The sequence below is a fragment of the Hemitrygon akajei genome, chromosome 8 (genome assembly GCF_048418815.1).
Source record: "Hemitrygon akajei chromosome 8, sHemAka1.3, whole genome shotgun sequence".
NCBI lineage: Eukaryota > Metazoa > Chordata > Chondrichthyes > Myliobatiformes > Dasyatidae > Hemitrygon > Hemitrygon akajei.
The window spans coordinates 169,025,028-169,042,848 of record NC_133131.1 but is presented as its reverse complement, the minus strand read 5'-3'; the positions used below and the strand labels follow the sequence as shown (position 1 = coordinate 169,042,848).

Genomic DNA, 17,821 nt, shown 5'->3' with positions numbered 1-17,821 from the left:
GGTTAAATGGTCATTTTAAATTGTTCTGCAGTTAGGGTGGGGTTGCTGAGTAGTGCAGTGTGAGCTGGAAGGGCCTTGCCATGCTGTATCTCTAAGTGAATACATTTCAATGGAACTACGAGTCTCAAGTGTTTCCTTCGCCTCACCCCATCCCACCCCAACAGTAAAACCAGAGCAATGCGCACAAAATGTTGCAGGAACTCAACAGGTCAGGCAGCATCTATACAGGGGGAAAGATATCAGTAGACAGTCTGTCTCCAGAGATAAAGACAGAGAGATCAAAAAAAGGGGAGAGAGTGAACCAAGTAAATTTGAGGGCAGAGTTTAAATTGGAGGCAAAGTTGATGCTCAGCATGGGTGCAGGGAGTCACGCATACAGTCATCAATGTAGCATCTTACCCCTTCCCTTCTCCTCACCTACCTGTCACCTCCCACTGTTGCATTCCTCTTTGCTTTTCTTACATGGCCCATTCTCCCTTCCTACCAGATTTTTTCTTCTTTACCTCCAGGATTCTCACTTCATCCTCCCTGCCCCACTCACCCACCTTCACCCTCATCTAGTTTCATCTATCACAGGGGTCCCTGACATGGAGTCCACGGACCCCTCAGTTCTTTAAGGGGTCTGTGGCATAAAAAAGGTTTGGAACCGCTGACCTATCACCTTCCAGTTTGTAATCCTTCTTCTCCCACCTTCTTATGCTGGCTCCTTACACCTTTCCAGTCCTGTTGAAGGGTCTCGGCCCAAAACGTCGACTGTTTATTTCCTTCCGTAGATGCCGAGTTCTTCCACCATTCCAGCATCTGCAGAATCTTTTGTGTTTATACTAAAGTCAGGTTTCTGACAGTTAGTATATGACCTTTTGTATTTTGGAGTGTTCATTCTCCCGATGGCATGTATTTCCTCTGGGTGCTCTGGTTTTCTCCTCCATTCCAAAGACATACAGATACAGACATTGTGTTACAGGCATGTAATGTTGGTGCCAGAAGTGTGGCAACATTTGCAGGTTGCCCAGAACAATCCTGGATGATTTGATTTGATGCAAGTAACATATTTCGCCTTATGCTTCAATGTTCATGAGAAAAATAAAGTAAACTTTTAACAATGTGACCTGAAATTGTTGGGTTATTGTAAAATCCCATCTGTCCTTAGAATGTCAGAACATAGAGCACATAGAACAAAGAACGGTACAGCACAGGAGCAGGTCCTTCAGCTCACAACATTGTGCCAAATTAATTAAACTAGTAATCAAAAGTCTACTAAACCTGTTCCAAGATGATCCACCCTCAGGGTAGAAGAGCATCACTTTATATTCCATCTGGGTACCCTCCAACCTGATGGTATGAATATAGATTTCTCCTTCCAGTAAAAAAATTCCCTCCTACTGCCCTCTTCTTCAATTCCCCACTCTGGTCTCTTACCTTTTCTAACCTGCCTATTACTTCCACGGGGGTCTCTCTCCCCCCCACCTTCTCCTTTTGTCCACTCTCCTACCCTATCAGGTTCTTTCTTTTCCAGCCTTTGACCTTTCCCACCTACCTGGCTTCACCTATCACCTTCCACCCACCCCCCCCCCCCCCCCACTCCACCACCTTATTCTGGCATCTTCCCCCTTTCTTCTCAGTTCTGAAGAAGGGTCTTGGCCTGATACGTGGACTGCTTACTCATTTCCCTAGATACTGCCTGATCTGCTGAGTTCCTCTAGCATGTTGTGTTTGTTGTCTGCTAAATTAGTCTTATGTTTACACAAATCCACATCTTTCAATTTTCTTTGCATATTCATGTGTCTGTCTAAGATTAAGTGCCTCTTTTGTTTTTGTCTCCACCACCCCCACAGGCACCCAGCACTCTGGAATAAAAATCTTGCCTTACCTCCTTTGAACTTGCCCCATCTCATTTTAAATGTAGACATTGTGCCACTGGAAAAGAGATAACATTTGTCTTTTCTATCTATGATCCTCATAAGATTACAATCTTCTATCAGGTCCCCCCACCGCCCCCGCCCTTTCAGGTGAAGCAATCGGAGTTTGTCCAACCTCACATAGCGCATGGCCTCCAACCCAGGCAGCATCCTGGTAAACTGCTTTGATTCTCTTCAGGGCCTCCACATCCTTCTTATAATGGGCCAACCAGAATTGGATGCAATTCTCCAGAGCTTTAAGAAACTGCAATGTATCATTTGACACTCGTGAATTGGTGACTAAAAGGCAAACATGCCACATACTGTGCTTTTTTTACCACCTTGTTAGCTTGTGCAGCTACTTTCAAGGAGCTACAGACTTGGACACCAAGATCCCACTGAACATCAGTGCTGTTGAGAGTCCTGCCATTAACAGTGTATTGTCCTTTGACATTTGATCTGCCAAGTGCAGCATTTTATATTTGACCAAATTAGACTCCATCACAACAAACACAAAATGCTGGAGGAACTCAGCAGTCAGCCAGCATCTATGGAAGTGAATAAACAGTCAATGTTTCAGGCCGAAACCCTTCTTCAGGACTGAAAAGAAAGGGGGAAGATGCTGTAATAAAAAGGTGGCGGCGGGGGGTGGGGGGGGGGAAGGATAGCTAGAAGGTGATAGGTGAAGCCAGGTGGGTGGGAAAGGTAAAGGGAAGGGTTGGAGAGGATGGAATCTGATAGGAGAGGAGAGTGGACCATGGGAGAAGGGGAAGGAGAGGAATACCAGGAGGAGGTGATAGGCAGGTAAGAGGTCAGAGTGGGGAATAGAAGAGAGGAGAGGTGAAGAAAAGTATTATTTTTAACTAGAAGAAGAAATTGATATTCTTGTCATTAAGTTTGAGGTTACCCAGACAGAATATAAGGTGTTGCTCCTCCATCATGAGAATGGCCTTGTCGTGGCACAAGAGGATGCCATAGACTGGCATATTGGAGCAGGAATGGGAATTAAAATGTTTGGCCACAGGGAAGTTCCACTTTTGGTGGATGGAGTGGAGGTGCTCGACAAAATGGTCCCCCCAGTTTACAACAGGTCTCACCAATGTAGAGGAGGCTACATCAGGAGTACTGGATACAATAGATGACCCCTGCAGATTTACAGGTGAAGTGTTGCCTCACCTGGAAAGACTGGGGCCCTGAATGGAGGTGAGGGTTGAGGTGAATGGGCAGGTGTAACACTTTGATTGCTTGCAGGGATAAGTGCTGGGAGGGATGAATGGACAAGGGAATCACGGAGGATGCGATCCCTGCAGAAAATGGAGAGAGGAGGGAGGGGTTAAGATATGTTTGGTGGTAGGATCCCTTTGGAGATGGTGGAAGTTGCAGAGAATGATGTGCTGCATGCAAAGGCTAATGGGGTGGTGGGTAAGGACAAGAGGAACTCTATAACTGTTAAGGCAGTGGAAAGATGGGATAAGTGCAGATGTCCAGGAATGGAGGAGATGTGGGTGAGGGCAGCATCAGTAGTGGGTTAGGGGAAACTGTATTTTGAACGAGGATATCTCCACTGTCCTGGAAAGGAAAGCTGTATCCTGGGAACAGATGCATAGAGACCGTAAGACCATTCAGCCTATCGAGTCTGCTCCACCACGCCATCATAGCTGATCCTGGATCCCACTCAACCCCATACACCTGCCTTCTTACCATGTCGTTTAATACCCTGACCGATCAGGAAACTATCAATTTTCACCTTAAATTTACCCATGGACTTGGCTTCCACCGCTGTCTGTGGCAGAACATTCCACAGATTCACTACTCTTTGGTTAAAAAAAAATTCCTCCTTACCTCTGTTCTAAAAGATTGCCCCTCAGTTTTGAGGCTGTGCCCCCTAGTTCTGGATACCCCCACCATAGGAAACATCTCCATATCCACCTTATCTAGTCCTTTTAGCATTCTGTAAGTTTCAATGAGATTCTCCCCCCCCCCCCCCGCATTCTTTTAAATTCCAGTGAGTACAGGCTGAAAGCTGCCAAACACTCCTCATATGTTAACCCCTTCATTCCTGGAATCATCCTCGTGAACCTCCTCTGGACTCTCTCCAATGACAACACATCCTTTCTGAGATATGGGGCCCAAAACATTTGACAGTACTTAAGTGTGGCCTGACTAGTATCTTATAAGCCTCAGCATATTTCCTTGCTTTTATATTCCCCTTGAAATAAATGCCTCTTTTACCACAGACTCAACCTATAATTTAATCTTCTGGGAGTCTTGCATGAGGATTCTTAAGTCCCTCTTCACCTCTGATGTTTGAATTTTCTTCCCATTTATTCATACTACTTTTCCTTTTACCAAAACACATAATCATACATTTCTCAACACGGTATTCCATCTACCACTTTTTAGCCCATTCTTTCAATTTGTCATAAGTCCTGCTGTGATTGCATTGCTTCCTCAGCACTACCTATCCCTCCACCTATCTTTATATTATCTGCAATCTTTGCCACAAAGCCATCAATTTCATTATCTAAATCATTGACAATGGAAAAGTAGCGATCCCAATACTGACCCCTGAGGAACACCACTAGTCACCAGCAACCAACCAGAAAAGGCTTCCTTTATTCCCACTCGCTGCCTCCTGCCTATCAGCCATTCCTCTATCCATGTCAGTATATTTCCTGTAACACCGTAGGATTTTATCTTGTTAAGCAGCCTTGTACGTGGCACCTTATCAAAAGTCTTCTGAAAATCCAAGTAAATGACATCCACTGCCTCTCCTTTGTCCACCCTGCCTGTTACTTCCTCGAAGAACTCTAACAGATTTGTCAGGCAAGATTTCCCTTTTCAGAAACCATGCTGACTTTGACTTATTTTATCATTAGACTCCATGTACCCTGAAACCTCATCCTTAATAATAGACTTCAACACTTACCCAACCACTGAAGTTAAGCTAATAATTTCCTATAATTTCCAGTCCTCTGGGGCCATGTCAGAATAAAGTGATTCTTGAAAGATCAGCGACCTCTCTCAGGACTCTGGGATGTAGTTCATCTGGTCCAGGTGATTTATCTGCCTTAAGACCTTTGTGTTTGCCTAGCACTTTGTCCTTTGTAATAGCAATGGCATTCACTCCTGTTCCCTAACACTCACGGACCTCTAGCATACTGCTAATGTCTTTCACAGTGAAGATGATGCAAAGTACCCATTAAGTTCATCTGCCATATTTGTCCCCCATTACTACCTCACCAGCATCATTTTCCAGTGGTCTAATATCAACTCTCACCTTCCTTTTACTCTTTATGTAGCTGAAAAATCTTTTAGTATCTTGCTGTATACTATCGGGAGAGTCCTGAGATGAAGGAACTGAGAAAAGGAGACTGGGTGGGAAAAGCTATAGTCATGATAAGCTCCATCAGGCATTTATCTGCCCAATCTGCAACGGATCTACTGTATACCCCTCTGTACCTGATGGGTATATGCCAAAGCTATTGGCAGTATAGTGGACTTGCAACTAAATCCAAAGCAATGTTGTCCGAAATGGCTTTGCAGATCTCTCAGAATGAAGAACAATTTGAGTTGCAGAATAAATACTTGCCTAGACACATCCCATTAACAAAACAATACACTGAACTTGTGTTGGGCCATGGTTTGAGGAGTATGATACTTGTTTCGTAACCTAACCAGTTTAATTTTGTTTGGAAAGGGAAGGGGAGGGAAGGTTGTGAAACAAAAATTTACAGATGTTTAATAGAATGTGAAAGAGCAAAACTAGTGGTTTTCAGAAGACTCCTATCAAAAAAAATGTAGAGGATTCAGAGGAAACTTCTTTGTCCAGAGAGTGATAGGAATCTGAAACTTGTTCCACAGGAGTAAAGTTTGAGGAAAATAGCATCAAGGGCAGGCCAGAAATATAGTAAAACAAGGAAAAATGAGAAACACAGGAGATTTTGCAGATGCTGGAAATCCAGAATAACACAGACAGGAGGAACTCAGCAGGCCAGGCAGCATCTATGGAGAGGAATAAACAGTCAGCATTTTGGGCAGAGACACTTCATCAGGACACTGATGAAGGGTTTTGGCCCAAAACGTCGATTATTTATTCCTTTCCATGCAAAAATGGGAGGTGGTTTATTATGAGCATAAAGTGGGATACATAATTGGGCAAAATGGCCAATTGTAGCATAAGATTCAAGATTGTTTAATTGTTACTACACTGCATTCTATGTAAATTATCATAGGACTTGCTGCAAAGCTGAGTCTTTGGTTTAATACAGAGTGGGCATTTATTACCCAATGCTTTAGGTGATATTTGAGTCCTATAACTCATCTTCTGGCTTTCTACTACAGAAGTACTCCCACCAAGTTTGTATAACTGAACGTTTCCAAGTGCAGTTCTGTCCTTTAATCCTCTGCTTCATAAACTCAGTCGATACAAAGTCAAATTTAAAGGATCTGTTTGTTACATAATGTGTACCAAATATAGAGTGTGTAGAGAACTTTCAGTAACAGATATTGTGCTATGTAGAACACTGTCTGTGACTCCTACTTCAGTATATTAATAGAAAAGTCACTTTTCTCATCTATACTTTTTACTGCCAGTTCTTGTACATATGTTCTCTAAGAAAGATCAAGTTCAAGTTTATTTTCATCTGAGTGTAGATATATACAAACAAAGGGCTATGGGCCCTTCGTCTGCAATGATCCTTGTAAATGTCATAAATGGGTTGGGGGAGAGACCCTGGTGATCCTCTCGGTAGTTTTTCCTATCGAAAGGAGACTTAACAAATAGCATTACATGCATGGCTGTGCATAAGACTTCAGTTAGTTGAGCAATTCAGTACTCTTATGGAATTTTAATCCCTTCATGCACTTGGTCAGATTAGAGCTAACATTTTTTTCCTGTCCACATCACCGATAATATGTCAAAAAGTTAAGTAGGCATACTGAAATTCAGTTCCATATCTATATTGATCTCAGTCAGGAAAGGAAAAATACTGCAGACAATGGGAATCTGAAATAAATAAAAGTCTTGAAAATACACTGCAGGTTAGGCTGCATTTTCAGCTAGTCCTTTAGTATGTTTCTGTACTATAAGCACGGTCCAAGTGCTGAGTAATACATGCCCATTTCTTTAAATACAAAGATGTACTGATGTAGATAGAATTTTAAATTCTGGTTAGTGCTTGTCACAGTGCAAACTTTTGAATGATGTTACGGACACCAGCCTGTAGTTCCATTATTGTCCAATGTTAATTTGAAGGTATGCAACATAAATCATTTATTTTATTTAGAGGTGTAAAACAGTTACAGGCACTTCTGAGCCAACAAGCTCTTGTCAGCCAATTACACCCATTAACTTACTAACCAGTACGTCTTTGGAATATGGGAGGAAGCCCAGAGCACCCAGCGGAAACCCACATAGTCATGGGGTGGATGTTCAAACTCCTTACAGACAGGAGCGTAATTGAACCCTGGTCGCCAGCACTGAAATAGAGTGAAGCTAACCACCACCATGCCTCCCTATAATGGCATATAATGTCATTTACCAGGCTTCACTCTGCCCTGCACTTCACCAGCTGCTGTGACCTCAATATTTTTATGCACACTAGATGTAACAAGCTAATTTTGAGGTGTTACTCTTGACATGAGGGAAGCATGGACCCAGTTAGAGTGACAAATACCTGGAGTCAGATGGGTTCCATTTTAGGGTTGTAAAGAAGCAGGGTTAAAACACTGGATTGGCCAGTATGTGCATTCTCTGTCCGTAATGGAACATAGAACACTACAGTACAGGAATGGGCCATTTGGCCTACAGTGTTAGGCCAAACCAATTAAATTAATCTGTCTACACAGTGTTCATATACTTCCATTGTCCTCAAATTCATGTGTCTATCTAAACACCTCTTAAAAGTCTCTAATGTTTCTGCCTCTCCCACCACCCCATTTCCAGACATCCACCACTCTCGTGTAGAATACTTGCCCCCTCACATCTTCTTTGAAATTACTCTTTCTCACCTTAAATGCATGTCCTATTATATTTTTGACTGATCAGGGAGGAGAAGTCATACATCAGGAACCTGATTGTATTTTATAATCTGACCATAAGAATGAACAGAGGGTCATGCATCAAAATGCTGCCGATGCTAGAAATGTGAAATAAAAATAATGCTGAAAATACTCAGCAGTTCAAGTAACTTCTGCAGAGAAAGAAGCAAAGTTGAGGTTTCAGGTTAATCACATTTCATTAGAACTGAGAAATGTTAGAAATAAAACATGATGTATGGTGCTGAGAATGGAAGGGGAGAGAACAAATAAAGCTGGGTTTGGAGCGGAGAAGGCTGAGGGAGTATCTGATAGAGATATATAAAGTTACGAAGGGTATTGATAGGTAGCAGGAAATTTACCTCTTTCACAGAGGTGTCCCTAACCAGAGGTATAGCTTCAGGGGATTTTTTTTCACTAAGGGGATGGTTGAAATCTTAAACACGCTGCCTGAGGGTGAGGTGAAGGCAAGTACTCTCACATTTAATGAGTATTTCAACAAGTACTTCAATTGCCAAAGCATCAAAAGCTACAGAAATGGGATTATTTAAAGATAGATACATGCTAGCTGGTGCAGACTCGATGGTCTTATTTCCACGCTGGATGACCTTGTAACAAAGGACCTATCCAAACTTCTCCTAAGTATTGCAGTCGATGGTGGATCTTTATCTTTCACAGATGAAAAAAAAATGGAGGGCTATAACATCCAAGCAGCATTTCACTAAGTGTGAAAGCAGTAGCATTCATAGGAGGACACTCCAGTGGCTGGAGTCCTATTCACATCAGAGTCAAAATTGGGTTTAATATCAATGGCATATGTCATGAAATTTGTTGTTTTGCAGCAGTGGTACATTGCATTACATTATAGTAAGAACTATAAATTACAATCCAAATTATATATATATATATATATATATATATATATATATATTTAAGTAAGCAGTACAAAAAGAAAAAAATATATATAGTGAGGTAGTGTACATGGGTTCATTGTCCATTCAGAAATCTGAAGGTGGAGAGGAAGAAGCATTACTAAAACATTGACTTCAGGCTTCTCTATCTGCACCTTGATGGTAGTAATGAGAAGAGACCACGTCCTGGGTGATGGAGGAGGGGAGGGTTCCTTAATGATGGCTACCACTTTTTGGAGACATCGCCTTTTGGTTGTCAGAGGTCAAGCATCCCTACCCCAAGTCATGACTGTGGGAATTCCTCACAAAAAGCCCTAGACTCAGTCATCAGCACTGTCAGTTCTCTTCTGGTTTTGAGCAGTCTCCCTATACCAGACAAACCCTTTTACTTAGCATCCCTCTCTTCTCTCTGCAGCTTTGAGGTGTATTTCGTCTGGGTAGCCCCCAACCTGATGGCATGAACATCAATTTCTTGAACTTCTGGTAATGCTCCCCCTCTCTACCCCCTATCCCCTTTCCCCTCTCTCACCTTATCTCCTTGCCTGCCCATCACCTCTCTCTGGTGCTCCTCCCCCATTTTCTTTCTTCCATGGCCTTCTGTCCTCTCCTATCAGATTCTCCTTTCACCAATCAACTTCCCAGCTCTTTATTTTACCCCTCCCCCTCCCAGTTTCATCTATCACCTTGTGTTTCTTCCACCCCTCTCCCCACCTTCTAACTCTGGTCCCTCTGCTTTTTCTCTCCTGTCCTGCTGAAGTGTCTCGGCCCAAAATGTCGACTGTACTCTTTACCACAGATGCTGCCTGTCCTGCTGAGTTCCTCCAGCATTTTGTGTGTGTTGCTTGGTTTTCTAGCATCTGCAGATTTTCTCTTACTTGTAATGGAATGCATGTTGCTTGACCCTCATTCGTGCTCAATAATGTTCTCACAAACTGCAGTGGATTAATTGCCTAATCTTCTATTTCAATGATATTTATTGACAGATAAATATTAGTGCAGTGGCTGCAGTGTATTTATAGCACGGAATAGGTACTTTCCCCTGTAACACCTGTCTTTGCACCTTGGCCCCCACCCAACACCATCCAGGGCTCTAAGCAACCCTTCCAGGTGAGGGACACATCCATGTACATCTCTTCAGTCATATCTATTGCAACTGGTGCTCCCAGTGCAGCCTCCCCTACTCCACTACTGCCCCGGGGGAAAAAGGTAGGCGGGAAGGGTTAGATTGATCTCAGAGTAGGTTATAAGGTTGGCAGAACATTGTAAGATGAAGGGCCTTTTCAGCATTGTACTGTTGTACATTCTATGTTTAACATTTGATCAGAAAATCTGACAGTGCTGCATTCCATCAGTGGTGCCCATGTGAAGGAAGTGCTTAGATTTTTGGAATGGGACTTGAAAGCTTGATGTTCTATATTTTTATGCATGTAAACAACTTGATGTATATAATCTAATTCTTTCATGTCAGACACTGAAGTAAATTGGAGTATTGAAATGTATGTTTACTGAGATCAGATGACTAGATGTTGAAAAGAATATTAGAGGCTAGAAGTTTCTTTTATTAGGTTATATTCTTAGGCTTGTCATGACTTGCCTCTTTGTTGAACCTAGACAAATCTTATGATGCTATTTCAATTAATTAGTCCACGTAATTAAACCTCCAAAAGTCAGTGAAACAGCTCTATATTAGTTACTAAATGGTTTTGGGCAGTTTGTTCTCTGAACAGTTGCCAAGCTCTCTATTGAGCTGTGCAAATTTTTGATGTGTGTTGATGAAAGGTGAGGGGCTTTCATCCCACATTCAGGTTCACAGAGCTGGCTTTCCTGGACCTGTGAAAACCACACTTGAGAGTTAGATACTCAGCAAACTTGGGAATAACTCCTGGCAAAGTTATATAACAAAGTGTAGTTCACTGGGGAGTGCTGTCACCTCATCTGAAGACTGTGGATGCACATCTCATTCCACAGACTTAAGCAGGAAGATCTTAGCAGAGGCTGCAATACAGTACTAGGCTACTGCTGTCAGACGTACTTACTTTCAGCTGAGGTATTAAAACCTGTTTTCCCAGGTGGCACTAAGGAACCACATAATTGAAAAACTTTCAATTTTTGTTCTCGGTTGTAACTTTGGCAAGTGCAACTGCCAGTTTGCCAACAGCACTGACATGAATGAAACGTTATCTGATTTTTAGTAGTGGTAGTTGACAGGTAAGTGTTGGCTTGATCACTGTTCTTGTTCTTTGTTTCTTTTACATTCAACCAAGCAATAAACTGTCCTGGTTTAACATTTAATTGGGAAGTCCTGATGAAAGGAATCGGCCCAAAATGCCAACTGTTTATTGCTCTTCATAGATGTTGCTTGACCTGCAGAGTTCCTCCAGCATTTTCTATGTGTGTTACTTGGGATTTCCAGCATCTGCATAATCTCTTGTGTTTATCATTGGGAAGTTAGCAGGTCTAATGGTGTAGTACTCCTTGATCACTGCATTGGAATGTCAGCCTAGATCATGAGCTCGGGTCCGTGGAGTGGGTCTTGTACCCTCAGGCTCTAGCTCAGAAAGTGAAGTGCTACTGCTGAGCCAAGGTAAACCAGAAGTAAGAAATTTATTTTTCTTCTCTCACAGGAGCTTGTAAATCTGCTGTTGACTGGTAAAGCTGTCTCCAATGTTTTCAATGATGTTGTAGAGTTGGATTCTGGCAACGGCAACATCACGGTCCTCAAAGGAATTTCTGGACGCAGTGACATTGGCCTGCTGTCACTCTTTGAGCACTATAGCATCTGTAAGGTAGGTGTTTTGGCCGCTGGTACAGCAGACATGGGAAGTATAGACAAAACCCAAGGTAAATTCATTATCAAATTATATATACAGTCAGTGGCCACTTAATTAGGTATCTCCTGTACCTAATAAAGTGGCTACTGAATATATGTCTGTGGTCTTCTGTTGCTGTTGCCCATCCACTTCAAGGTTTGACTTGTGCATTCAGAGATGCTCTTCTGCACACCACTGTTGTATCACATGGTTTTGTTGAGTTACTGTCACATTCCTGTCAGCTTGAACCAGTCTGGCCATTCTCCTCTGACCTCTCTCATTAACAAGGCATTTTGCCCACAGAACTGCCACTCACTGGATGTTTTGTTTTTATTTTTTGCATTGTCCTCTGTAAATTCTAGAGCCCGCTGTGTGAAAATCCCAGGAGATCAGCCAACAATCATGTGATGATCAAAGTCACTTAGATCATATTTCTTCCCCATTCTGGTGTTTGATCTGAACAACAACTCAATGACTCGACCATGTCTACATGCTTTTATGCATTGAGTTGCTGCCCCATGATTGGCTGATTAGATATTTGCAGTAACGTGCAAGTGTGCATGTGCACCTAGTAAGGTGGCCACTGAATGTATGTCACCATAGTATCTTGAGATTCATTTTCTTGCAGGCATTTACAGGAAAATAACGGAATGCTATAAAATTTATGAAAATCTGTACATATAGGCTAACAAACAACCAATGGACAAAAGAAGACAAATTGTGTAACTACATAATGCTGAGAACATAAGCTGTAGAGTCATTGAAAATGCATTTGTAGGTTGTAGAATATCTTTAGTCAAGAAAGCAAAGAAACATTGCTATTTCCTGGGGAGATTGAAGCAAGCAAGTGCACTCCTACACAGGATCACTATTGAGTGTCCTGACCAGCTGCTTCACTGTCTGGTATGGGTGTTGCGAGGCAAGACCCTACAAAGGCTTGTGAGGACTGCTGAGAGAATCATCGAATCATTGGGGTCTCTCTTTCACTTATCAGGAGCACTGCGTGCACAGTGCTCTCAGCATTGTCAATGATCCCTCCTATTCATCTAACAATCTCTTTGACCTACCGTCAGCCAGGAATTTCCATAGCGTAATGCCAAGAACTGTTAAGATGGGAAACAGCTTCTTCCCTCAGGCTCTGATATTGCTGAATTCCCTGCTACCACCCAGGTCCAATCACTTATGAAGCACCAGTAGCATTATACCATTTACTTCTTAACTTGTGCCATAAATATACCTTATTATTTGTGGTTACATTATCTTTTTGTTGTGTGTGAATCATATGTACAGTGTTGTGCACCTTGGTCTGGAGGAACGTTGTTTCGTTTGGCAGTATATATGTATACAGTTGAATGACAGTAAACAGTTGAATCAGTTCAGTGTTGAGATGAGTGAGGATGTGCAGACCAGTTCAGGAGTCTGATGATTGCAGGGTAGTAACTGTTCCTGAACCTGATGGTGGGAGATTTTCATAACGATCACGGTGTCACCAAACATGAGTTAAAATTAAACCTGAATTCAAGTAAATCCAGGTCGCTAATACCCAGGGAGGCACTAAAATTTTGGAAGAAAATGTAGAGAAAGGAGATTGGTGGAACTTATGAGGTTGCTTGGAATTGGATTTCAGAGAGAAGAGGTGCAGGTTGGTTATCCTCAGTGAAGATTGGTGAATGAGAGCGGTAAGGGTTGGACTCCTCTTTATAAAGAAGTAAAGATGGCCTTTGGAGAAACATGTAGTTTAGAATGCTATAGGAAAGCTGCCCAGTGGAAAGAATGATTCATGATTCAAGACTATTTATTCATGAAACATACAGTAAAATACAGGTTTGTGTTAACAAAGAAAGATTTACAAAAGTGTTGCCAGTATTGGAGGGACTGGGTTATAGGGAGAGGTCAGGCAAGTTAGGACTTCATTCCTTGCAACGTAGGTGACATATGGGGTGACCTTATTGAGGTGTTAAATATCATTAGGGGCATAGATAGGGTAGATGTTTTTCCCAAGGTCGGGGAATCAAGAAGTAGTGGGCATAGAGGGAAGAGATTGGATAGAAGTCTAAGGAGCAACCTTTTTCCACAGAGGATGGTACAACCAGGAACAAGTTTCCAGAGGCAGGTACAACAACAACATTTAAAAGACATTTGGAGTGGTATATGGATAGGAGAGGTTTAGATGGATCATTATCATCATTATGTGCCATGTCTTAGGAAGTGGGCTATCATAGTCTTGATCATGATAGTCCTTGGCAAATTTTTTACAGAAGTGGTTTGCCTTTGCTACCTTCTGGGCAGTGTCTTTACAAGATGGAAGACCCCAGTCATTATCAATACTCTTCAGGGATTGACTAGCGTCAGTGGTTGCATAACCAGGGCTTGTGATGTGTATCAGCTGCTCAGATGAGTCTCCACCTCCTGCTTTCATGACTTCACGTGACCCTGATCGGGGGGGTTAAGGAGGTGCTATACCTTGCCCAGGGGTGACCTGCAGGCTAGCAGAGGGAAAGAGCCCCTTACACCTTCTTTGGCAGAGACATTGCCTCCACCCTGCCACCTATTAGAAGAGTAAGGGTCAAAATCTGGCAAATGGAACTAGCTTATGTGGTCATCCTGTTTGGCATGGGCAAGTTGAACAAAGGGCTTTTTTTCATGCTGTATGATTTTGTGTCTATAACTCTATAATTTGGTTGATAGGATTTTAAGCCAAGGTTGCATACATTGACAACACCGGAGCTGGCTATGATTGGGTAATTCTCCTGTTAATTAAACTCGGTGGCTATATTGGTGCAAGTGACAGTTTGTTTTATACAATTAATTTGTATACCACTATCTATCCTCCACTCATAATTGTAGTAAAGGAGCCTCTGAGAAGGAATGATCCTAAAGTGATGGAATCGAGATTTAGTTAAGACTGAGACCGGAGGTTTAAACCTGAGCAAAGCAATAGTTAGCTAAGGTGGATTGGGGAACTTGAATGAAAAATAATATGACAGATAGGCATTGGCAAACATTTTAAAAATGATGTGTAATTTGCAACTGATACTATCTTCAGCAATAAAAACATGAAAAGAAATGTGATACAACTGGGCTAATAATGAGAAATTAAGTGTGTGTATTGGATTGAAGAAAGTGGCTTATACTGTAATGTCAAAAAAGAATGTTATGATTGTGAAGGATTAAGAAAACAAGGCTGAACAGAACTTGATAGTAAACAGATTAAGAGACTAACTCAGTAAGAGATTTAAAAACAGTTTTTAAAGGTTCCTGAAGCTGGGGATAAAGTGTAATGGAAGTATAGAGTAACACACGCAAAGTACTGAGGGAACTCAGCAAGTCAGGCAGCATCAATGAGGAATAGAGAGTTGATATTTCAGGCTAAGATTCTTCACCAGTTTATTCTTTTCCAAGGCTGTTTCCTCTGACCTGAGTTCCTCCAGCATTTTGTGTGTGTTGCTCTGGATTTCCAACATCTGCAGAATCTCTTGTGTTAATGGAAATGTACACTTACTTGTTACAACCAACAGGCAGGGAAATTTATACTAAATAGGGAAATAGTGGAGGCATTTAATAAACATTGCATTCTGCTTTCACAGTGCAAAACTGAAGAAATAATTCAGAAATATGAAAAAGCAAGAAGCTAATAAGAAATGGGAATTATTAAAGAAGTTAGTATCTGTGAAGAAATGGCACATGAAATGTTAATCAGATAAACCTTGTACACGCCGTGGACCAGATTCCATAGATCATGAGTGTGAAAAGCAGTAGGTCCGCTTTACCTAGATTTTCAAATATCTCTTACAGTTTGGAAGGTAGCAGATTATACAATATTCCAATTTAGATTTATTTATCACATGTACATTGAAACATACAGTGAAATGTGTCGTTTGCATATCAACTAACATACCTGGGGATGTGCTGGGAGCAGCCCACAAGTGTCACCACACATTCTGGTGTTTAATGTAGGCATTCACGGGGGTGAGAGGAGAAGCAGAACTTGAGACTAATAGACCTGATATCAGAAGAGGAAAAATTAGCTTCTTCCATTACAAACCTGTAAATAGGGTTTCAGGGTAAAAAAAATGGGTGAAATAGACATGGACTTTTGAGATGGTAACCAGCAGGTTTTTATAAGTGGAAGCATTAGATGCAGTGCATCTGGATTTTCAGAAAGTAGGTGGATGTTGAACAATATTGAAAATGAGGATACCTGAGATTGGAAGAATTGGTGATCTTATTGAAGCATGTCAGACATCCCACCTCTCCCGGAAGTTCCGAGAGTCTCCCGTATATTGATAGTGGCTCCCTGATGCCCGCAAATTATATACAATATCCTAGAAATTGATTTTTTTTTGAGAGGGAGAGCAAGAGGGAGCATCCTGATTGGTCTCTGTTTGTGCTAAGTAGACCTATCAGTTTTCTGTGTGGGTGGACTTTACAGTTCACCTCTCTCTCTCGCTCTCGCTCTCTCTCTCTCTCTCTTTCATTGTCCATCAGTTCAGTTTAGTGTCCTGCTGCGCCAGGACAGAGCGTTCCAAAAAAAAAAAGAAAATATAAAACGTACTTCACCCCAGACTACACTAAAGTGTACCCCTGCCTAATTGGGGTCAAAAATAATGACAGTGTTGCTCACTGCATGTTTGCAACAGTGACTCTTCTATTGCCCATGGTGGGTTAAATGACTGTAAAAGACATGTTGAGGTGAGTTTAACACGTGTTATTCATTCATTAGCATAGCTAACATTATTTAAACTAGCTGGCTAGCTGCTAAGGAGCTACTCTATTGATGTCCAATGTGATGAGGCCAAACTCCCTTTAGACTTGCTTAAAGTTGTAACAGAATTTTAAAAAAACGACTCCATGAGTTTAATATAGTTTAAGTACATATTTTAATGTCACATTTTCTGCATATACCCAACTTGGTTTACAGATTAGACAAAATCACTAAACAAAGTATTTCATACACCCTTGGAGGTCGACCGATGGTGGGGGTGGGGATATGGGGTTGTGGGGTGCGGGGGTGCTACCTCCCTGAAATGAGTTTTTGCAGGTTGGGATTTCTGGCATTAAGTTCTTAAAAGGAAAATAGGAGCAGGAGCAGGGTATTTGGCTCTTCGAGCCTGCTGCACAACTCAATTCAATCATGGTTATTCTCTATTTAGTGAGGGTGCCAAAGGTCACGAGGAGAAGGTAGAAGAATGGAGTTGAGAGGGATAATTAATCAGCAGATAGATGAGCCAAATAGCCTACTTCTGCTCCTACGTGTGTCCCCTCCCCCTCAGCCCCTCCTCCTCCCCCCTTCCCCTCCCCTCTTCCTTTCCCCCTCCCCTCTTCCTTTCCCCCTCCCCACCTCCACCTCTCCCCTCCTTGGTGGAATGGCAAAACAGACTCATTGGGCTGAATGGCCTTATTCTGCTCCTACATCTTAAAGTTTTATGGTCTTGAGGTACAAACGTAAAGGAAATTCAGGTTCTGTAGATGTGGCAGCTGCCCTTTTAATAACTAGAGGCTTAGTGTTAATAATGTGACAAATTCAGGATGCATTCTGAAGCTATATGGTCAACGTACCAAAATTTAGCATTCAAGTCTCACTTCTCTCCCTTGTCACATGTCAATGACATCTTATGAATTGAGATTAGAGAGAGATATTAGAATATTTATTGATCTATCACCTAATGTTCTTGAGCCTTACAAAATGAATCACAATAATGTATCCTATTCCCAGAACACTCGTTTCTTGTTTGGAAGCTTATTTTTAAAAACATATTTGAATTAGTATTATCCCCTTCATTCCTGTGCCAAAGTGCTAGTTACATAATACCAGCTGCTTCTCAGTGCCCCTGTGACATTGAATTGTACAGAGATGCTGCCAGACCATGAATTCCAAGTTTGAGTGAAATTTTACCTCGCAAATACTTATTTTCCTTTAACAGCGGTGGTGTGTTTAGTTTCTGTGGAGTGTAAACCTTTCCAAGTAGCATTACCTTGCAAATTAGGGAGATTATTTGCAGAACCAGATGAAAATTTCCAGATGTAACACAGGTTTTAGAGTTATTTCCTAGGCTGAAACAGTGCACTTATTCCAGCATGCATAATAACACCAAAACAACACACACAAAATGCTGGAGAAACTTACCAGGTCAGGCAGCATCTATGGAAATGAATAAACTGT

At 41.7% G+C, this 17,821-nt stretch overlaps 1 protein-coding gene across 1 annotated transcript in view; it reads left to right on the top strand.

Moving 5' to 3' along the window:
- The window catches only part of mindy4 (MINDY lysine 48 deubiquitinase 4), a 275,155-nt gene that overhangs the window by 240,179 nt on the left and 17,155 nt on the right, over window positions 1–17,821 (top strand). Inside the window, exon 15 of the mRNA XM_073055046.1 lies at window positions 11,473–11,634. Within this exon, the coding sequence (XP_072911147.1) occupies window positions 11,473–11,634 (162 nt within the window). The remainder of the gene's footprint in view (window positions 1–11,472; window positions 11,635–17,821) is intronic.